This window comes from Bacillus rossius, chromosome 1 (genome assembly GCF_032445375.1).
Source record: "Bacillus rossius redtenbacheri isolate Brsri chromosome 1, Brsri_v3, whole genome shotgun sequence".
NCBI classification, from domain to species: Eukaryota; Metazoa; Arthropoda; class Insecta; order Phasmatodea; family Bacillidae; genus Bacillus; species Bacillus rossius.
Window position 1 is genome coordinate 2702928 of NC_086330.1, and position 24063 is coordinate 2726990.

The 24063-nt window shown below is 38.3% G+C and overlaps 1 protein-coding gene across 1 annotated transcript in view; it reads right to left on the reverse strand.

Annotated features, from left to right (window-relative positions):
- Window positions 1-20361, reverse strand: part of LOC134531146 (mucin-2-like) — a 70605-nt gene extending 50244 nt beyond the window's left edge. Inside the window, exons 1-6 of the mRNA XM_063366764.1 lie at window positions 19746-20361; window positions 9488-9614; window positions 7782-7938; window positions 6104-6233; window positions 4775-4950; window positions 247-412 (exon numbers count right to left, since the gene is read on the reverse strand). Coding sequence (XP_063222834.1) covers window positions 247-412; window positions 4775-4950; window positions 6104-6233; window positions 7782-7938; window positions 9488-9614; window positions 19746-19896 — 907 coding nt within the window. The 5' untranslated portion in view covers window positions 19897-20361. The remainder of the gene's footprint in view (window positions 1-246; window positions 413-4774; window positions 4951-6103; window positions 6234-7781; window positions 7939-9487; window positions 9615-19745) is intronic.
- Between the last annotated feature and the right edge of the window lie 3702 nt (window positions 20362-24063).

A 24063-nucleotide genomic window follows, 5' to 3' on the forward strand; every position in this document is an offset into this window, starting at 1 on the left:
AGTAGTAGTAGTAAGTAGTAGTAGTAGTAGTAGTAGTAGTAGTAGTAGTAAGTAGTAGTAGCAGTAAGTAGTAGTAGCAGTAAGTAGTAGTAGTAAGTAGTATTAGTAATACAATATAACGTGGAATTTTAGTAATGTTTGAAAAAGGTAAGAATCTGGCCTTGAACAATAAATTGTACTTAAATTATTACTAGGCTACACACACAAGCGTTGTTACGAGACTGGCAAGTCGTCGCAGCCACAGACCTCTCAAGGTGCTCCGCTCGTCCGGCAGGTCGATGTCCGAGTCGGGGGACGGGGAGGGGGCGTTCACGTCGGGCGACGGCAGCGGGCTCGCGTCCTTCAGCGACGGGATCAGCTCGTCCAGCTTCCGCTTCAGCTGCTTCACTCGGTTCCCAAAGTTCCGGTACGCCTGCACACCGGCGCGCCCGTCACGACTGGGTGGCCGCCAGAGGCACGCACAGGGGAGGACATCCCTCCTCCTCCCCCCAACCACGATCCTACCATCTTTCATTCCCACCAACAAAAGGAAAGAGCTCGAAAGCAAACAGTGGGCAAAATAGTTCTATTCTCCCCCCAACCCTTTTTTTTCTTTCTTGAAATGAAATTATGCATACACTCCTGATTGCCACTGAGCAAACAAGCCTGTCCATTCGAATATAGAAAATATTAGTTAGTTTAAAAAAAAAAACTTATTTACACGCTTAAATTACTAGACACACAGCAATGACACATTTTCTTCAGCAGTGTTTAACATTACAACAACTTCAGAAATATGTAGATACATAGTTTTAAAAGATGGTATATTAGTATAAGGCACCTGCAAATATCCATAGAGGGTGTATTTTAAAATTCTGCTCATTTCACTACTTTTTCATGAATAAAGATTTTTTTTAATCTCATGGATACTATAAACAATGCACTAATTGACAGTCAGTGAAAGTATCATGTGTCAACACACTTGTATAAATTATTATTATAAAACAATGGTCTCTGAATTAATTTTTCATGTTACCTAACTATGGCACTTAAGGTATTTTAATCCTTAGAGTGTGTAATGACCAACACTTGGTAAACAGCTTAATTAATGATTTATTATATTGCCTGATCATGTGCAGTACTATGGTTAGGTTGTTCAATATCATTTAAATAGCAGCTTTTTATTTATTAAATAAGCATTCTTGTGTTAGCAAAATGTTTTATAGTCATAGTTTACATTGTTTCAAGTTTTTTAAGTGTTTCTGATGATTTGCTTGCTTTACGGTGAATAAACCCCTAGACTTTTTTTTTACTTGTTTGTGTATTTACATTTTAATGTGCCTGCATGTATTCAAGTATTGCTGTTTTTAATTCGTAAATGCAAATTAACAACATTTTCTTTTGTATATTTTATTTATCATGATTCTTTGTTCCAAGAAACGACATAAACAAGAATTTGTCATCTAACTGGCGATGTTATTGTTATGTATTTCTTGTTCATTACATAATCTATTTTTCACGTTTTGATGGTGTTAATACTCAATATCGTTTTATTTCGCGTGCGCGAAAAAATCGTGGCTCTACTTATAACATTTAAACTAATCTTATGCCAAAAATCTAAAGTAATATTATATATAAACAAAATAAAATACAATTCCAAAGCTAATAGCTGTTGGGATGCATTAGTGGATTGGAGTATCACATCCCTATAAACCTCTATTTTAGTGGACGCATGTAGGAATGCCGATGCATCCCTTGTAAGAATTCGGAAGCAAAGAAAAGATGACCGCGTTCATTACGATGTATTATAGTAGATCACTTAGCTAAGGGATCCATTAGGCTAGTATTGGATGCAGCAAATGTCAACAATTCTAGATGATGTAATAACTAAAGTAAATGAAAACATGGGGATGGAGCTAAATGTATGTTAAACACACTGTAACATGTCTTCACATACCATTAACAATTATTTCTTGGCCTAACCTATAAGATTTATAAAATATTAATTGTAAACAAAGAGAAGATAATTTAACACCGTATTATTTTTAAATTTTGTTCGGACATTTACAGGCAGACCAAATTTTTTTTCCATTAAAAAACAAAATTTTTGTTGTCACGTTAAGCAGTGAAAGAAATATACAGCGAAACCCCTTATTTACGTTACCGTTATTTACGTTTTCCCGTTATTTGCACTATATTCTTCAGGTCCCGTTTGGTTCCCATATAGTCCAATACAATACTTTCCCGCGAATTACGTCTCAAAAAATCGAATCAATCCCGCTATTTACGTCACGTAACAACCATAAACGACCAGAAAATACCGTGGAGCTAGTAGGCAATGAACATTTTAAATAGCAAAATATACATATTTTATAACATGAAAAGTTGCTTTTATTTCTAAACATGTAATAATTTAAGCCTAGGCGTGTAAAAGTACGAGTAATTATAGCAGGAGACAATCTAAAATGCACGAGGGAAAAACGTAAACTCATGAATGTATAAACATGGCTGCTTGTAAGTTCTGATACTGTATTTATATCACAACTTAGCCGAAATACTGGTACGAGACATAAACTTCACAAGATAAAATGAGCGGTGTCTTGGTAACTGTTTTATACGTCTTTTATAATTTGGGAAGTATTGTACAGTTGACGCCATATTTTTTAAACTAACCATTTATTTCTGGGGATCGTAAATAATTAATTATTGGTATCAAGACATCATGATAAACGTAAACTTGAACATGTCACGGCAGCGAGAAAACTGGTGCGTATACCAATAAACTGGTATTAGAACTGGATAAAATTGGTACACGGGAGGTGGAGCTTATATTTTTTTCCGCTAAGCTCGCATCTATTGGTTGGCGGCTGATGGCGTCATGAGTCTGGGCGGAGCATAGAGTGCGCATGCGCCGTCGCGTCGTTACAGCAGCTGACCGAGTACAATGACCTTTCTCCGCGTTTGGCGCGCTATTGACGGTAAATATTCATCAATTTGCTGCCTTTTCTTAAAAAAATTTTTACTGTGAGCAATGTGTATGTAGCCCGTATTTGTTATAAACCCTGCCGGTTGCAACTGTATTTATAATTTGGAGAGGCAAATAATCTCCTTGAACAACCAAAAAAGCAAGCAGAAGAAAATTTCAAATTTATTTTTTAGGAAGTAATCAGAAAAACATTTTGGCTTTCATTCTTTTTTTATTTTTGTCAAATGTGGTAAATTAATAATTGATTAAATACTAAAGTAAAATTTGTTGTTAGTGTGTTTGTACCTGCATTGTAGTATGTGCTATTAAACAAAAGGAAAAAAATTCTAAATAAGGTAAACTGTACTCCTTTTTATACTTTTCCCTTTATTTACACTTTCCCGCTTTTTACACTTTTTTACTTTGTCCCCATGAAAAGTGCAAATAAGGGGTTTTGCTGTACATAAAACCAGGTATAAATATAAAATTTGTTGCACTTTTCCTGTAAACAAAGCTATCATTTACCCCCTCCTTCCCAAAGAACCAAAGATACGAAGATATAATAAGACATACAAAAACAGCACAATGAAGTAATAAGATGTACAAAAACAGCACTAAGAGCAACTTATTATGTTCTGGTGTTCATAAAAAAATTGATGGGCTCTGTAGTAAAAATACGTTTGAGATATATCGAAAACTTTGTTATTGAAATTTGTTTCCTCCGTTAAATATCTTCGACCTTCCGTGTGACATTTTCAAAAATGATGTCCATCAACTCACATAAACAGCTGTGTACCATGCCACACTTTGTTTTTCCAAAAAAAGTAGAGGATTGCAAGAAATTTTTTTAATAACTGCAGAATTTTCTCGTTTTCAGAAAATTCCGCGCTTCGCCGTATTTTCGGGTCCCTAAATATGGCAACCTATTCATTTATATTTGTTTTCACTAACTAAATTTCCCAGATGAGTACATGATGTGTGTTTAATTTACTCAATACATACAAATTAAAAATAATAATATTGGGGAACTGTATTAGAATAAGTACAAAATATACATAAATACGCCTAGTAAATGTTTGCCAGTGTTGAATTTTTTTATTTACTATTTTCACTCCAATTATTTTACTAAGAATCTTTTTTCCTCGAATCCCGATACTTTCAAATGCTGGAGATAATGTGGGATTCGAGAATTCTAGTATTTGACCAGCCCATTCTTAATAATCATCCTTCGGTACCTGCGAACAGTCAGCTTGTTTGTTTCAAGTCCGTGAAGTGATTATGTGCAACTTGTTTGCAGATTGTTCTCATGGTCTGAATATGGAGGACACGATAACAGGAAAGTTTTTATGAAGTATTGATAAAAAAAAAGTCAATAACAATTTGTGTTCGAGATACGTTATTTCATCAAACCAATCATCGATGGTAACATTTATTTAGAAACCTAAATAATTTTCAGCGCCCACGAATGTACGCTCTAGACCGGATTTTGAGCTAGCTGGGAGGTCTGTAGTGTCAGAAGTGGATCCACTTTTCACTTCTCATTAAATTTTGACATGTTAATTTAAATTTTATGTTCCCGAAATCTGTAATACTCGTGTTTGTTAAACAAAACGCCTTTGCCGATTGTCGTTAACTACTGTTTGTATAAAAGCCATGAACCTGAACTGATGGCATGTTTATTTATTCTGTTACCATCCACTTTTGCTCATAATCTCATAAGTATCCAAACGATCAAGATCTCACTCTTCAACTATTCTTGTTTTGTGAAACGGAAAGCTCCGACGTGCGTGATCCGACAGCGGGAGGGGGGGGGGGGGGGGGTATACTGACGTTGCAGACGATCTTGGCCTCGCCGTACTGGGAGCTGTAGTAGATCTGGGCCTGCTCGAGCTGCTCGATCAGCTGCTCCCGCCTCTTGGTCTCGTGCTGGAGCGCGGTGACGTAGGCCTGCATCTTGCCGATGCCCTCGTCCACCTCCACCACCAGGTCGTCCCCCTGCCGGCGGTCTGCGGGCACACGCTGCCGGCTGCTCCCTTCTCCCTTCCTCCCGCTCACACCCGCTCTCCCATCAGCCACACAACACATTCCACATGCTCAACGTTCCAACTCAGCAAAACAACAAACTTATCGAGCGACATCGATTACAAGACGATAGAGATCTTTGGGCATTCAAAAAAGGGGGTTTGTCTGTAAAGTCAGATCACGGACAATTAATTTTACGTAAAGTCAGTTCACGGACGATTAATTTTACGTGGTAACGTCAAAAGATTAATCTGCTGCTTTTAAAAAGGCCCGCCTCAACCCGTTTGGTATTACAGGAGATTTTCTCGCACGGTGGTTGGCCGGTTCTCGCGCACGCTCGGCTCGGGTGGAACGTGACAATGAGTCGTGCTTTTTTTTGTGCGTGCAGCCGGCGTTCATCGATTTATAAGATGTTATCACGTCAAAAAATATTTGAATTAAATCTGACAATATTTCAAATTGATTTTTTTTAAATTTATTATTTACCGATAGTAACAGCAAGTACGAATCATTACAAAAATTCAAAAGAAAAGAGTGTAATGTGCATGACGCCGAGATGATTTACAGATAAATTTGGATTTATTTACACCTCATAGTACATAACGCTTTTCATATTTAACAAATAATCTGTGATTTTGATTTCTATTTATTAAAAAAATTATTCTTTTTATGCATATAAAATTTTTAATCAACAAAACAAATCTATAAAGATTAAATTTTTTTTGTTTAAGATAAATAGCATTGTCAGATTTTTTATTCCCTTCCATTTTACACTAGGTATTCTTTTATGATTCCATAAATTTCCATACATTTATTGGACTACCGTTTAAAAAAGTTTTTTAAATTTAATTAGATAAATATGTAATATTTGTGAACAGCTTGATATTTATTCAAATTTAAAAAAAAAACACATGATTCACAGAAGTCTGCAAGTAAACCTCAATGATAAAACCATCTCAATTATCTGGTTTATTTCATTTAGGTTTTGCTTGTTGTCTACAAGAAGGTGACTGAAGACAGAAACTGGCCGCAGCACAGAGAAGGAACCACTCCCTTGTTTGTCCGGACTGACCGGGGGAGCTCGCGAGGGACCGGGATCACAACCAAGGGTCCAGCGTCACCGCCCGGCGTGCGCACCTTTGAGGATGGTGCAGATGCCGTCGGCGTCACAGACCGAGATGGGGCTCTCCTTCAGCTTGCGCAGCCGCGTGTCCGTCTCATCGTCCAGCTGCGAGCAGCTGCGGATCAGGTCGAACAGCGCGGACGACTGCAACAGCCCCCCCCCCCTCCGTCAGCTGCCTGACCCCCACCGCCCCGCTCCTCAACGTGTCAACTGTTGGGCCAACATGAGCTCAACTACAAGCACATAACTACTCAAATATTTCACATGTGACCAGATACTTGTCTAGTGCTATAATATTATTTGGTTTTTGTTTTCTCTTATAACAATTATTATATTAAACACCTCATTTTATGTTCTTAAAAAGATAACCTAACTCCACAACACTGTCAATGTTGAGTATGGCCATAATTTCAACAATGAATTTCCGCAAAACTTTGTGTTGGTTTCATGAATATAAATTGATCAGAATGACACTATATTGGCTTGTCAAATTCAAACAACTAATCAGTTGTTCAATTTGTTTGCTTGTAAAATAATGACTCCCAAAAATGTAATTTCTTATAAGTACTTGTAAAATATATGTGGATTTTACAAGAGTTGACAGATATTGCAAAACAAAATTAGCTAATGATAGTTTTTTTGTAACTTGCAATTATTAAGTAATTTATTGTGGAACAGGGCCCAGGAATAAAAGACACTTGTATCAGAGACTCTTAGCCGTGCTTGTTCTTACTGTACAACTAAAATGTAAGCAGAAGATGCTGGTAATCATTCACGGAACACTTCAATCTGACCACAGGCCTGAAAGCAAAGGCATTAAGTATACTGCTACAGTCAACCTAATCATATTCAGTTTAATTCTGTTAAAACATTACTGGTTATAACATTTACAGTAACATCATTATTGAATAGGATTGAAACTTTCCCCTGCCTATGATATTTACTACTGGTATATTTATTACTCATAACATCATTAAATTACGCCTTCAAATTACGCAATATGAATTAATTTTGTTTGGTAATTGTCATCTAACTAAAAAGAAAATCTGCTTACTACGCTGATAGAAACACAATCCATTCCGCAAGGTCAGATTTGTAAAAGCAGTCTTGAATTCTGAAGATGGAAAACCCTCCCACAGATGAAATCTTACAAGCACTAAGTACGTATGATTCATGGGTAGCTACCGAGAGTGAACGCAAGCGTTTAAACTGTCTCTACTAAGAAAATGTGATCACTCATCATTCAAAAAACGATTTTAAATTCTTTATGTCTGTACACACATGATTCTGGGCTGCCGCCCGCAAGCCATGGTCGCACACAGCTTGACACGGTACGACACGGTACGACCCGGTGTTTGGACTTGTAAATATTGTGTGTAATTTAGTGTAAAGTGTTTGAAACATTTGAATTTTGAACTTCCCGCACTGCTTGCTAGCAGTGCCAAGTGTTTCAAGTTGGCTGCCTCCCGAGGTGGGTAGCCCTGCAGCTTCTCGCAACAAAGCAACAGTTGTTGTTCGACCATCATGGCGGTATAAGTTGTGCTATCGTGCACGCTTGCTACCAATCGAGTTGTTCGCGAGTGCATCATCATTAATTGTGTCGTTTTATCTGGATTTCACAGTCTCGTACGTCTCTAGACAAAACACCCGGCACGACACGGTGCGAGAGGGGAGAGGCGGACAGAGACCAACCTGGAACTCGGTCTCGACGAGCGCCGGCTCGGGCTGAGTCTTCTTGGTCTGCGTGCTGAGCAGCCCGCACAGGTCCGACACGAACGAGTCGTCGTACACCCCGCGGTCGTTCCAGATCTTGAATATGCGCAGGATCTTGTGCTTCACCTTCTCCTCCCTGCAACCAGCGCAGATCCCGCACTGCCCTCCCGCCCACCACCACCGTGCTCTCGGCTGGCTCCGCCTGCCCGCAAGGCTGCATGCGTTACACCCGACATCCACGCGATCGCACCAAGGCTTGAGAGCTGGATGAAATATTACCTAATGGTAACTTGAGTAGCTGCCTGTGATTATTTTGCGACTTTTACATTCAATTCATTACACAAGAAAGCATTGTATTTCATTCTCGAGTGCACTGCTGATATAGTTAAATATAGAAACAAAGTTTAAAAAAAATTTTATTACATTTTTTCTTTGCTACACCTGATCACTATAAAAAACTACCTATCACACTTTGTTCTTCTACAGGATAAAAATGGTGACCCACTGCCTTATTGGCAACAACGGTCAGCTAGATCTACCAATTGGGGTGTATTTCAGAAAATTATTATTTTAATTTGTTTTGTGGTTAAAAAGTTTTATAATATTTTACAGCCATTTTAGTTTTATAAACAAGTAGACTAAGCTACTGCAAAAAAATTTTATAGCGGCAGAAATTTCATAAGTAAAATTTAAAAAAAAATGTTCAAAGCAGTCATGAGGACTGCAGACAGAAGTGAAAATTTTTTTCGCAATTTTTACGAAAAAAATTATTACACAACAAATTTCTTTCATCACGTTCGTAAAATAACTCCTAAATTACTATAAAATACACATTGCATAGTAATTATAGGTATTAAAAAAAAAAAATTATGTTCTTAATTTTTAGGTCGTATTGCTGACTCCGTTTTCTTAGTTATTCAAACTATGTGTATCTATATGAGAATACTAATATTTTTTATAGGTACTCACTTTTTACTGCACAGTAATTGTATACTTAAGATTTAAAAGCGCAATAAGTTATACTAATAGGAACAAATATAGTGTTATCGTTAACACGTTACGTGACCATGTCGATGACGACTTACAGTAAACTCCCTATTATCTGCGGGCGGATGATCTGCAGTGCGGATTTTCCGCACATGCTACGAAAAAATACAGCACATATGTAAATATGTATTTTATTACAAGTAAGAAAATTTTAACTCTACTCACGAGTGTATTGTGTGCAGTATTCAGTAAAACGCCACAGGCCTTCTTAGAACTCACGCAGTAGGCTGGCATGCGTTGCTATTCTTGTCTCTGTCGCACTTTGCTTCTAGTCGTATGGTTGTGCACTTTTATGTTTACATTACTGAAATGTATTGTATGTTAATTATTCAGTATAATACTAAACTTTTAGCATCATTAAATTTTTTTTACTGTTAATTGTAACTTTTACTGTAAATAAATGTTCAGATTTTTAAGTTAAAATTAACATTTCCTTTTTTCCTTCCCATTTTCGGCTCTTTTGCGGAAAATCCGCGATTTTCACTATCCGCGGTGGCCCTGCCACTTAATTTCGCGGATAATCGGGAGTGGACTGTAAATGAATTGACTCCCTATCCAAACCTTCCCATAGAAGTTTTCACTTGAAAAACACTAACTTCCCACTCGTTTGCCCCGCCCGGCCCTGCACGACTGCGTACCTGACCATGGGGGTCGCCCGCTGCAGCGCGGTGCCCCAGCTCTCCACAAACTCGTAGCTCTTGCGCTTGCTGTACTGGATCACGTCGTTGGCCAGGTAGAACAAGGTCAGCCGGTGCTCCACCTTCACTGCAGACAGACACAGCCGCGGCATCGTCACGCGTCCGCGGCAACCGGACACCCTGCTCCCGCGTGTCACGTACCAACGACATGTCCGGCGACGCAACACTCTTCGGAAACTCCACAGTTCACAAAATAACATTTCAGTTATCTCAACATAAGAATACTGGGAGAAAAAAGTTAATGCATATTGAACTAAAGATCAAATAACCCTTTATCTTTCAGATGATTTTCAATAATGAACGTTTAGCATACTGTGTATGCTACGATTCAGAAGTTATTGAGTATATAAGTAGACTACACTGAAAATAAGACATAATAATAATAATGTCTTTTTGGTTTTTCATCCTTGCAGTAAATAATTTTGAGGACAACTGTCCAAGATCTCATTTTCACACTTAATACTTCAGACCATGTTAAATATTTTTTTTGTCTTGCTTCCAGATATTTATTAAGAAATATTTCTAAAATATTTAAAAGAAGAAAAAAATGTTTCGCCTATCTGCCAGTGTGAAGTCCGCTGTGTAGTGTAGCTGTGTAAGAGTGTTTTGTGTTTCGTAACTTGTATAATGACCATTAATTGGAACTTGCAACAAACATTTAACTAAATAGGCTCAAAAACAAATGAACCTACTTTTAAATATTGATGTTCTGTAGGGTGAGGTGTTTTGCTACAAGGTTGGATTGCATGAAATTTAAATGTGTCACCAAGTGTGCTACGGTGTGATGGGGGTGTTGGGGGAAGGGGTGTGGAAGAGACTGTTATATTGTTGAGGGCGAATGGCTGAGGACTGCGGACACATTTATATTATTATATTTTATTTTTCTGATTTAACTGCAAAGTAAATATATAATATTAGCTGATAACCCACAGCTACACTTGCGCAATTTGAGAATATTGCTGGTATCTTACCACTGAAAGAAAAGTCTGTGATTAATTCCCAAATTTTTTTTCTAAAGAATTAGACACAATGAATTATCATGTGCATAAAATATTTAATTCATAACCAAACAGTTAAATAATGATATTTTTTAAGAGGTTATGAGTAGGCCTTTTTAAATTTTAGTAAAGATTAATCATCTGATTTTATAACTCCACCTTGTGTTCCGAGGACATTGTTACAGCGTGCTAGGAGGCAAGGCCAGGCGCCTGAGCGGGCCTTCCAGCGAGTCTGGCTGCGGCCACGCACGGGCGCTGACGTCACACATGCCACGTGCGCCCGGCCGGATTACCAGGGTCTGGCTAACCATCCCACTCCGCTCCCCGCTGCGGGTTTCCCGAGACCACAGCATGGAGTGGTGCAAATAAACGCCGCCTTTCGGGACTTTTCGGGCGTCGGGTCGCCCCGGGATGATGCGACACGTCACAGCCGCTCTCGGCGACGCCGGCCTCCACGGGAGTTCGGAGAGTTCGGAGAGTTCCGCGAGTGAAGGGAACTGCGACATCTGCGAGGGTGAGAGACACCCCCCCCCCCCCCCGGAGAGTGGCGCGACGCGGAGTGACGGGACCGTGAGAGTGCGACTGAGTGCCGCGAGGCTGTGTGTGTGGACAGGCACGAGGAGAGGGGCGAACCACTGTCGAGCCTGGCTCCAGTGAGGAGTGCGAACTGCGGGACCTGACAGACCTTGAGTGACTTGTGAATAAACATTTTTAACTGCCAGTTATTTGCAATCGGACATTTTGAAATACAATTATTTATTATTAACGTCAATATTAATAATCAATAATACTATGATAAAACTTGAATGGGCTATTATTACAAACCCAGTTCTCTCACATTATACTAGTAACAATATGTTATACGTAGGGACCAGAAAAATTCGCAGATTCAATGACCTCTAGGATGAACTCCATAGTCCTACGTACACTCGGTCAAATGCCACCCACTCATTGGCTGCTGTCTTGTGAGACGTCCCATCGTAGCAGCCTGTGATTCGATAAAGCTTTGGTTGGGTGTTTCTCATTGGCCCAGAGTCATCCAGGTGAGTTGTGAGCCAATAGCAGAGGCGGCACTGAGGTATAACTATTTGTATTTTAGCCTATCGCGAAATGAATTCGCGAATTTTTCCGGTCTCTAATTATACGTTGATGAAATCAGACATTTCTTTTTCATTTCATGAGGTAGATAATTTAAAAAACTTAATTTCATTACATATATGTCATCATTTACACTTACAATTTGATTTAATATGTTTAAAGCTATGCTTAGAATAATTAAATAAAATAATGTCTATTTATTACAAATACCTACATTATTTTAAGATATTGATACAATCACATTTTTTTATTTTAGATTTAGAGTAAAATATAAAATTTTGGATCCAATGTATTAGTTAATTCTTAGTTATGGTTAGTGTTAGCAAAATTATGAATTTTTTTTACCCCTCTCTTCTAACCGCAAGGGGTAAACTAGCGTAAAATAAAATAAAACATGTCACTCCAATCAAAACTAAACTTATTTTCTACTGTGATTCTGTTTGTGTTTGGTAAAACATTGATATATATATATATATATATATATATATATATATATATACACACATAATACCTATCATTATAAACACTATAACAGCATCATCGGGCTATGCAACGTGCTGTCATTTTTTTATAAACAGTTTGTTGTTCAAAATATCAAACAAATGTAATATGAACCTTTCACATTATCTATAGTTATAATAAAACTGAAATGGATCTGTCTCTGTCAGAAGAAAATTTTAAAAAAGTGCTACATTTGGTTTAAAAAAGTAATAAAGATACCAAATCAAAATGTTTTGATATATTTTCTGTCTTGTCTATCTGTCTGTTAATCTGTTACAGCACCATGCAAAAACTATCCAAAGATTTTGATGAAATTTGCACATTAAAAATGTATATTGTGAAGTAGCATTTAAGACTTTTTTTTTATCTTAGTAAGTTACATTATTTCCACAGAACACACAACTTTGTTAATGCGTGCATCACTCTGAAACCATTCAATGAAAATCCCAAATAGGAATCACAAAAAAAGTAGTCTCGCAAGTAGTAAGTATTTTAATATTTTTGTACACATTAAATATTTAAGTTTAAGAATAAAAAATATTTTTTTTTTTACCGCAGGACTAAACTAAAATTGATTATAAAATATTTTTTTTTAGCAACACAAAATGTTGAGCAAGTTTGGCTAAGCTGACATTTGTTCACATTTGGCATCTCAGAATTGCTGAAACCTGAACCGGCTTTGCACGGGCAGATGTAATAGAGTAATGGGTAGAGACCTGCAAAATTCGCGGTTTCGATGGCCTTCAGGATGGACTGCACAAACCCCTGTACACTCGGGCAAATAACGCAAGTTCATTGGCTGCCGACTTGTAAGTCGTCTCAGCTGGTTTGTCTGTGATTCAATCCTTCTTTGGTTGAGGGTTTATAACTGGTTGAGATTCGTCCAGATCAGGGGTCGGCAACCTTTTGAGTCGGAAGAGCCAAAAATTACAATTTACAAAATTTCCAAGTTTTTAAAGAGCCACTAAAATTTTTCCTCCCAACAATAAATAGTAGATACTTGCATAAATAAAGTTTTTTGATAAAAAAAATTAATCTATTTATTCATAAGAAAAATTTATTAATATATAAGCCTATCTGTTGGGTGGGCCCGTAAGTACTAGTAAAACGAAAACCTCGAGCGGATGGATAGCTTTGCATTGATAATTTAACTGCTTGATGACATATTGTTTAGTAAAATATAACAAGCATGGAAAAAAAACCAGGCTTACTACTGGTTTGTAATAAAAAAGTATTTTCTGTATAAATGACCTGGTGATGCAGTATTTCTGGTACGGAACTAAAGAGCCGCAGCTTCACATCCAAAGAGCCGCAAGTGGCTCGCGAGCCGCAGGTTGCCGACCCCTGGTCCAGATGATCAGTAAGCCAATAGCAAAATTATCTAAGAGGTATATGTGTTTGAATTCTAGCCTATCACCGAATGAATCCACAAATTTTGCAGGTCTCTAGTAATGAGTATTTAAGGACTCTGCCCACCTGGGATCACACACTGTGTGCAGAGCTTAAGAAGCAGCCACGATTTGAAAACTACTGAAGATATCCGAGTGGTGTACGTTTATGAAAAGACGTTAAGAAAACACTAAGGTAGATGAGCAGTTTTGTTACCCGATTTAATTTAGTGTATTCTGGGAGAGTGAAACATAATTTTTTGGCAGGAAACTCCCGATACAGATTCTTCAAAGCGCTCTTTAAACATTCAGTGACCTTTAGTGAAAAGTGACATACTTCGAGACCTGAAATATGTAACGAAATATTTAAAATGATTTTACAAAATTTTGATTGTGTGAATTTTTGTGATATTGAAAAATGATTTGAATTTTTCAGCATAACACAGTGTATTGCATTTTCTTTCATGATAATGTTAATGTATGCATGAGACATGATAAGAATTACTATAACTTATTAAATTACTATACTTTGAACGAGGGGCATGCACTCTGTATAATGTTACGATCGCGCTTGGCTGCAGTGCTTGGCATCGCCGCGCTCGTTCGGCCTGTCTGCGCCCCCTTCCTTGGTATCTCGTGTCATACTATCGCGCGACATCCTGACCGTCGCAGCGCGCACCTGCCTCAGATCGAGTTACTTAAAAGAGGCCGCACTGCGGAATAAAAGGACTCAGACATGTTTATCGGCGCGTTTTGTGGGAACCCGATGCTTGTTGCGTTTATCGGCGTTCTTTGAGCAGCCGCCGCGTCCTTCGACAGGACTCACGACGCGTTTCTGGACATTTCGACGGCGAAGGTCGCGCGATATCTCGGAGACATGCCCGATTGTTCTGGACGGGAACCCAAGGGCTATATAAGGAGGTTGGCCCGACCTTCGAGTCAGTCAGAGACTGAGTGGGGAGTTCTCCCGCAGCGGAGTTTCCGGGCGATAGAGTGGCGAAGTCCTTGGACGAAGGTTCCAGGGCAGGGAGTGAGAGAGTTCAGTGGAGTCGGGAGTTTTCCCGCGGTGGAGTTTCCGGGCGATAGAGTCGCGGGCGCGGCGGAGTCCCGAGTGAAGTTGCGAGCGAGTCGTCGAGCGAATCCTCGGCGAAGGCAAGTGTCGTCGACGGCGGCGGAGTGCGGCGACGGAGTCCCGCGGCGGAGACCCACGAGGGGTGCTGCGGCGAGAGTTGCGCCAGAGGTGCGGCCCAGCGAGGTGTGTGGAACGAGTGACTGGGGAATTGACATTTCTTTAAGTGTAATTAATTATTTGCTAATTTAGAAGATTATTTGTAAGTGACAAGTAGTGGTAATAAATAAAACTGTGTGTGTGAAATAAAATCTATTAATTGGGCTATCCTTTACGAACCCGCAGGTAAATCGTAACAATATTATTATAATTTTTATTTTTGGAATTGATTTTGGTTGTGACGTTTTTCCACGAAGGGTATTTTTGTTACTCTTATGAAGAAAGAAAAAAGTCTGTAACTATCGGACATCACAACTTTTTACAACGGAAAAAATAATTGGAAATCATGGTTTTCACATGCTACACACGTCCCTAAATTTACTCCAAAGGGATGATTTTGTAATTCCTACAAGTTAGTGAAAAAAATTGAATTTTTATATCTTACATTACAATACCTGTGCTTTTACGCTAACGCCGCCAATTCATTGTATACCCGCAATATCGGAATATATGTTTTCCATATACTTGAGACTTCCTGAATTAACCCTGAAAGGAAGGTTTTGTAATTCCTACTGGTTTGAGAAAAAATAACAGTTTACAGCTTACATTACAATTTCTCTGTATTCATGCAATCACAGACATTCATTGTTATCCGTATGGGTTTCTTAAACATTTTTTTTGAAAAACTATAGTCAATGTACATATTGACGTGTTGTTATAATAATGAAAATTGTTTAAATAACTACTGTATTGCAATTGTAAGGAATTTTTAATACTTAAATTTCATGTTTATTGTTTTATTAGAGTAAGTAATTGTATTACTAAATGTTTATTTTGTTACATTGCATTTAAAGTATGTACTATTTTAAGTCACGTTGTAACAAATGAGTCTAATGGGAGCCAAAAATCTTAATTTCTGTGAGGAATACGTGCTGTGCACTGCAGTGGCTGACACACTGAATTTTGCAGTCTTTCCAGGGAATTCTTTGATTACAGCCATTGTATATTCTGTGTTCATTACGTCTGGTGTTTCATGTATCCAAGTTTATCCCTGGATCCTGAAGGCTTGTTATAGCATGATCCTGTTGACTTGATCCTGTGGTACATGATGCTTGCTGTTTTAATTCAGTGCATCGAAAGATCCTGATGGCATAATCCTAATGGCTTGATCCTATGGTACATGATGCTTGCTGTTTTAGTTCTGTACGTCGGAAGAACATGCACATAAAAAAATTGTAAAATAATAAAGAATTAAGATTATAGGTTGAAAAAAAAATCCTTTTTATTCAACTAACAATCATAATTCATTATTATATGACAATATATTCTTTTTATGCACAGGATCTTCCGAAGTATTGAATTAAAACAGCAAGCATCATGTATCACAGGATCAAGCCATCAGGATTGTGCCATCAGGATCTTTCGATGTACTGAATTAAAACAGCAAGCATCATGTACCCAGGATCATGCCAACAGGATGATGACATCAGGATCAAGCCTTTAGGATCCAGGAATTAACTTCAATATATGAATTGAAAGAATTAGCATATTTTTAATTCTCCACATGTTGACTATAGTTGTGATAAACAAAGAGATACATGATTGTGGCAGCAGTGTGAAAACACAGGTATTGTAATGTAAGCTTTAAAATATTATTTTTCAAGAAACAGTAGGAATTAAGAAACCTTATTTCCAGGGTAAATTTAGGGACGTCTCTAATACTTCAGAAAAATATTTTCCGCTTTTATTTACTTTTCGTTCCATGAAGCAGCGATGTTCGATGCTGGTATAATAATGTAAGCTGTTACTATTATTTTTTACAAAGTAGTAGGAATTAAGAAACCACCCCTTCAGGGTAAACTTAGGGACGTGTGTAGTGGGTGAAAACCATTTTTCCATTTTTTTTTCTTTCAGTTATAAAAAGCTGTGTCAACGATAATTACCAAAAATTCAAAATATGTAGGCCTAGTATTTTTTTTATTACTAATTATATGTACCTAAAAATACCATTAAGTATTTTAAGTGTAATTAACCTAACCAACCGTTCAAATGATTTTACAATACTTCAAATATAACTAACATAACATAGCCAACTGTTCAAAACAAACTTCCGGCGAACTACTTGAAATGTCACAGAGCTGTTCAACAAAATCCTCAAATAGAATGTGAGCAACTCAAAAATACAATTTTCAAAATTTTATTTCATTACTTTTCATAAGAGCATCTTCTCTATAAAATAAACAGTAGGTATGTTATTTTATTTTTTTGGTGCTAGGGTTTGGGATATACATGATCATAGCTCAAATAAAAGGTTGGTTATGTTAGGTTAACTATATTGGTGAATGTTGAAAGTAGTTTTATTATTATTGCTTCATTGTGGGAAATCTGCTAGTTCTAAAGAACTTTGAAATAAGGGAAATATTTATAGGGATCAATATTTAAAAGAATGTTACTACTGATTCAACAATACTAAAATCAATGGGTAAAAATGTAATTGGGCTGTGTGTTAAAAAAAAAATTTTTAATCCAAAAATACTTTTATTCTATACTCTTTAACTTCCTCTTTTCATTAAACCCGGCGGAGATAAGAAATTCCAAATACTTTAGGAGATATTGAATTTTTAAATTTTCATCACAATACCTGTGCATTCATGCGGCATTCAACATTGTTCTTGTTTACGTGTATGAATTTTTTTTTTTTTGCTGCATTCACCATTGTTTCTTGTTTACGAGTATCAATTTTTTTATTGGAGAATGTTGTCACGTTATGTTTTATTTGTTATTTGGATATTGTTGCACAAGTAATAAGTAAAAAAAAATACATTCCTACTGTTCATCCTTTGTCCCAGTTTGTTAGGTCAGGTCAGTTACATTATAAATACTTTAAAACTAAACAACCATTAAAATTAATTCATATTATTTTTAATGTCCCCTTAGTTTGAAAGTATTTAAATGTACTGACCTGACCTAATTGACCATTTAAATTAATTAGGCATTCACGAACACACTGCAAAATAAAAAATTGTTCCGATCGAATGATTGCACAGGTCTTGTATTGCAAAATAAGAACAGCGATATCTCCTAAAGTATTTGTAATTTCTTATCTCCGCCGGGTTTTGTGAAAAGAGGAAGCTAAAAAGCATAGAATAAAAGTATTTTTGAAATTTTAAAATTTTTGGTAAATATTTACTTGGGCGGTATTTCCGAAAAAAAATGTTAAAAATCCGAAAATACCTTTATTTTATGCTCTTCAACTTCCTCTTTTCATTAAAAGTGGCGGAGGTAAGAAATTCCAAATACTTTAGGAGATATCGAATTTTTAAATTTCATCATATGTAGTTGAGCGGTATTTGCGAAAATAAATGTTAAAAATCCGAAAATACCTTTATCATATGCTCTTCAACTTCCTCTTTGCATTAAAAGCGGCGGAGATAAGAAATTCCAAATACTTTAGGAGATATCGAATTTTTTAATTTTTGAAATACAAGACCTGTGGAACCATTCGAGCGGCGCCATTTTTGTTATTTTGCCGTGTGTTCGTGAATACGTGAATCGTGAATGTGTAATTAATAAAATGGTTGATTAGGTCAGGTCAATTACATTATTAATACTTTCAAACTAAGCCGACATTAAAAATTATTTTGTGAATTAATTTTAATGGCTGTTTAGTTTTAAAATATTTATAATGTAACTGACCTGATCAAACAAACCCGGACAGAGGGTGAACAGTAAACTAAAATGGTTGATTAGGTCAGGTCAGTTACATTATAAATACTTTCAAACTAAGGTGATATTAAAAATAATGTAAATTAATTTTAATTATTCTTTAGTTTTAAATTATTTATAATGTAACTGACCTTACCTAACAAACCCGTAACAAAGGATGTACAGTAACAACTCACGTAAATTTTTTTGTTACTTTTTACTTGCGCAACAATATCAAAATAACAAATAAGACTTTAAAATTAGAAACGTTAAAAACTCACCTAAGTTGGAGGCGGTAATTAAACACCGTTTTAAACAATAATTGAACTAAATAATCACGTATTAGTTCATTTGAATTCTGGCCTATCACGAACAATCACGTGACATCATTATCCAATAAAAAAATAGATACTCGTACGTAAACAAGAAACAATGGTGCACGCACGCCACAGGAATGCGCTGGTTTTGTGCTGAAATTTAAAAATTTGATATCTCCTAAAGTATTTGGAATTTCTAATCTCCGCCGCTTTTAATGAAAAGAGGAATTTGAAGAGCATATAATAAAGGTATTTTCGGATTTTTAACATTTTTTTTTTCGCAAATACTGCTCAACTACATATGAATAAATTTAAAAATTCGATATCTCCTAAAGTATTTGGAATTTCTAATCTCCGCCGATTTTAATGAAAAGAGGAAGTTGAAGAGCATAAAATAAAGGTATTTTCAGATTTTTAACATTTTTTTTCGGAAATACCGCCCAAGTAAATATTTACCAAATTTTTTTTTAACAAATATTGCCCAACTAGGTACATATTTACCAATCGATGTAAAGATATTTTTTATGGTGATTTTTATGGTTTTACTTGTTTTAATACTTTAAACCCTAAAATTTCCCTGGACTCTATACCCCAGAATAGTATAATTAATAAAAAAAAAAAAGACTGCTTGCAAGATAATGAAGCAACATGAAAAGTATTCAAAAATATGTTTTTCTAGGATGAGCTCCTAACCTGAACATTTACCATAACATTCAATCTAATGTAAATATACTACAGGACAGCATGCTGTCAACCATATATTAAATTTATAAAAATGTTGCTAGAGAAGCCCTTTCCTAGAAGGGCCAAAAAATTAAGTACTGATACCAAAATCTTAGTTTATGCAAAGAGCCGATAAATGTAGGTAGTGTATGCTTGTCAGTCACATTTATACCATGCTTAAATATAACTAAACTTAACTTATGCTGTTTGACAAAATCCCAACCCTTAACCAGAAGTTACCTTTTTTCATCACACGCAACCATGATGAAACTATTTTCTTGTGATGTTGCCTGTGTTGCAAGCACCATGATGACAGAGACTGAATGCTCTCCTGCGAGTCTTTTAAATATTGTAGTTTCTTTTCGAACTGGTGTTCATTGAAAGCTGTCATAATTTACATCAAAACAGCAGCATGTCCAAACCCTAAAATATTTCGTTTGCAATACGATATCTTACTGTCATTAAAATAAGTGATACCAATGTCTGTAATTGGTAGGACATTAGCAGTAATTATTTCTATTACTGTACACAACACTCCATTTTCGATCATAATCTGACACAGAGATAAATAAAAGACGTAAAACACGGATTCGCGGCTAAAGTTGTCTACCCAAAATACACGATCCAAAACGTAAACAAACACTTCACAGAGCCCAAGTATAACCACAGAAAACTTAAAGATGTTTTTCTAGTGGCTTGTATTTGCTTGCAGTTTAAACCAACACAAATTTTAAGATTTACAATTTTCTATAAGAAACAATCACTCATGAATTATCTGCAATTATAATCACCCGGCCATTTTATCAGACGCCATGTATTTTACTTATACAGCCTTCTAAACACGAATACCGTCAGCAGAAACACTAATTTTCAGAAGTTGTTATTAAAATTCAACGCAATAAAAATGTAATAATATACGTGTAAAATTATTAGAAAAATTGGTTTTGCATACTTAATATTATAACTATAACCGAAATTATTGCCAAATCATTACAAATGTACTGATTTTATGTTTAAAATAATTTTTCTATAAAATTGTTTTTAAGAAAAAAACATGTAACATCTTTAAAAAGTAGTGTCTTAAAACTTAAAGTATTCAAGTTCTGTAATACATTTAATTTTTCTTATTATTACTATACAAAAATGTTGAAATGTATATGGCGAATAATTATGCAAATTAATGCAAGACTATGCGAGTAATTATAAAATATAAATTTTTAATGGACAAACCCCAAAAGCCACTCATCCCTGTCAATTGGTATATGTTGACGACAACCGTCGTGCTCTCCCCATTCGCTAGGGTCGCTGTTGCCCATCACCATCCCTTTTGCCCATGTGCACCTTGAGTGAGTGAATGGTAGTGCAGCGAATGCACCCGAACAGGGGCGTAACCAGGGGGGGGGGGGTTTAGGGGTTCAAACCCCCCCCTTAGCTACAAATCTTTAATTAATTTCTTATTCATCACTCAAACAAATTTCATATTAAATTAATAAAAAAAAATTACCATTACAATATTTAAATTTAAGTACCGAAAACTGCTAAAATAGCACTATTTTACACCTTAAAATCCAAATTTTCCCGGTGGAGGACCCCCGGACCCACCGCTTTGATACGGGGGGGGGGGGGTGAGGCCATGCTTCTTAACACCCCCCATACACAAATCCTGGCTACGCCACTGCACCCGAATGATACGGCAAGTGCAATGGACGGCCCGAGGGCTTGCAGTGATTTCAATCTGTATTGCATCCAACAGAAGTTTATCCTTCCGCCACGGCGGGCACTATTTGTATTAACTTGCATATCTTTGGAATCAATCATTGTTATTAATTTAGTGTTTGCGTAAGCATCTTTTCTTGTAACAGGTCGAGGTGTTCAGTTCTGCTTGATTACTGCGCTGACACACTTTGTGCGCGCGAAGGAAAGAGATCCGTGGAGGCCCGGAGAGAGCTGGGCAGTCAGTTTTCCTCCACTCCTCGCCGAGTACGTCCGTGCTCTCCGGGAGCTTCGGCCATGCGGTCGTTAGCCTTGCGCGCAGTCGCAGTACGGGACCGAATAAGTGTTCAAGTAGTGAATGCTGATTCCAGTGAACTATTGATTGGTGAGTATTTTTCCCACGAACATAGGCAGGTCCGCCCGTCCATGGCAAGTTGTAATCCGGGTACAGATAACACAGTTGGTGGATCTGCTATGAACTCATGCCTACCCTACGAACTGTCATGTACATCGCTTAGCTGTTAGTCATAGGACTGGATATATATGTGTACCCAGGGCTCTGTGAACTGTGTACTCTGCACCAGAAAACTGTACCCTTCCATTGTCATGCCAGTCATTTTCCTTGTATGTATAGTAGCCTTAGTTGTGTATAACCACATATATGGACTGTATTCTGTGTGAATTATATTTTTTTGTAACTTAATGTAATGCCGTCACCCGACCTCTGTGAAAGGTACGGGGGGTACCTGACGGGCGCTACGAGCGTCGCGATGCTCTTGCTGTCCGGAGGGGCGCCAGGCTAGCGGGCTGCTAGGCCGTTGATGTTGGGTCGTGGGTACTCTGCCCCCGCGTGCCCCGCCAGGTACACGGCTTGAATCTAACCTGAATGGTTCTCCCTTGGTTGAGAAGGCCGCTCGGTCGTGTGGAGGATGGGAAATTACGGAAAATGATGGTATACTAGTTGGTGAGAATACATTTAATTTGGGAGTTTCACCGGGGGTCCACGTGGGTACACGGTACGCTCTAAAAGTCCGCTCCGCGGTTCAGTCCAGCTACAAAAATTCTCACCAACACTTGGCGACGTCTAGCGGTTACACAATTAACAAGAAAAAAACACAACACTACGTGACACTGCCGTCGTCCGGGGTCTCGGGCTCGAGTCCCGGTGTGGCTCCTAGTGGGAAAAGGCGGTTCTTGATCTGTGTTGTCCAGGTGGGCGCCAGACTAGCTCGTTTCTAGTCGTGAATTTGGGGTCGTGGATGTATGTGCCCCTGCGTGGCCCACTAGGGCCGGCGGCGGTGTTGCGTGAGATGATTTTAAATAAGAGACGTGGAGTTGAGGTGGTGGTGTCGTACCTTTTATTCATAGGAACGAGTCGTACACAATACAACACTCTACAGAGGTCCCCGGGGGGGGGGTTTACTCGTTATTCCGTGGCGCCGTATTGTTTGTGTTCCGCGTTACGTGGCCTCGGACGCTGTTACGTCTCAGACGTCTCACTGGGTACGCAGGTAACGTAATTTCGTAACACAAAGGCAGGACACAAAATACACTGAATTAAGGGGGCGCGCACAGGTTACGTGGCACTCGTTACTCGTAACGTAAGTTAGCAATACAAAGTACGGGATACAAAAATACACTGAATTAAGGGGGTGTGCACAAGTTACGTGGCACTCGTTACTCGGGTAACGTAAGTTAGCAATACAAATTACGGGATACAAAAATACACTGGATTAAGGGGGCGCGCACAAGTTACGTGGCACTCGTTACTCGGGTAACGTAAGTTAGCAATACAAATTACGGGATACAAAAATACACTGGATTAAGGGGGCGCGCACAAGTTACGTGGCACTCGTTACTCGGGTAACGTAAGTTAGCAATGCAAAATACGGGATACAAAAATACACTGAATTAAGGGGGCGGGTGATTGGAGACGGCCAATCCCGTATGCAAATGTCTCGGCGCGGGTGTTGTGCCCACTGTGGTGAAACACGCACCGCAATTAAGTTTGTCCAAGTTCCCTTGCGGGTTTGTGGTCAGCGCCGTGCGCGTGACCTTAAATAAAGTTCTGTAAGTTGCGGGAGACGGCCCGTGCCGTATACTGAAGAACAGCCCTGCTGACCAAGTGTGGTGCGGGGTGTCTTTAAATTGTTGCGGCCGGATTAGGTCCTAGACCGAAAAAAGGGACCGGGTACTCACGGAGAGGTTAAGTAATAAAAGTGGTTCTGTTAATTAGTGACTATATTTACCGGACGTTACTTTCGCTGTAGACAAAGGATGTTGCCTCTCCGTGGGACGTAGGTCCGCCCCGGTCCGTGAGCTGCGCTGAACTGCCGAACTGGCATGGCGTCCGAGGGAGGCTCGGCCTCTCTCGCGCCAGGCGTGACCTCATTACGCTAGACTCCAAACGGGTGTGTCTAGAAGAGATTTTATTGTCGCTAAAATCCTAATTTAATGTTTCAGAAGGAATGGGTACGGTTCTTCTCTTGTCTACTCAGGTTTCCGCGGTTTTGCCTTTAATTGCTGTTCGGCTCGCCTGACTCGGGTGGGCCATGGCCAGGGGTGTGTTCCGTTAGCGGGAGCGTATACTGGCGGGTGCAGGTCGGGCTCTGGGGTGGTCGTCGGCCAGACGACGTCAACACTGAAATGGTTACCGCGGCAGTCTCGCGGGACGTGGGTCGATGCTCGCTGGAGACGGCCAGCGCCGAAAGTTAACAGTCGCAGGGGGGACTCGATGAGCGGGCTCCTAAGTTCGGCGAAACACTTACGTGAGTGATACAATACGCAGTGCGGTATCACGTTGAAGACGGTCGGGATAGGCCCGGTTCCACTAAATACGCGCCGA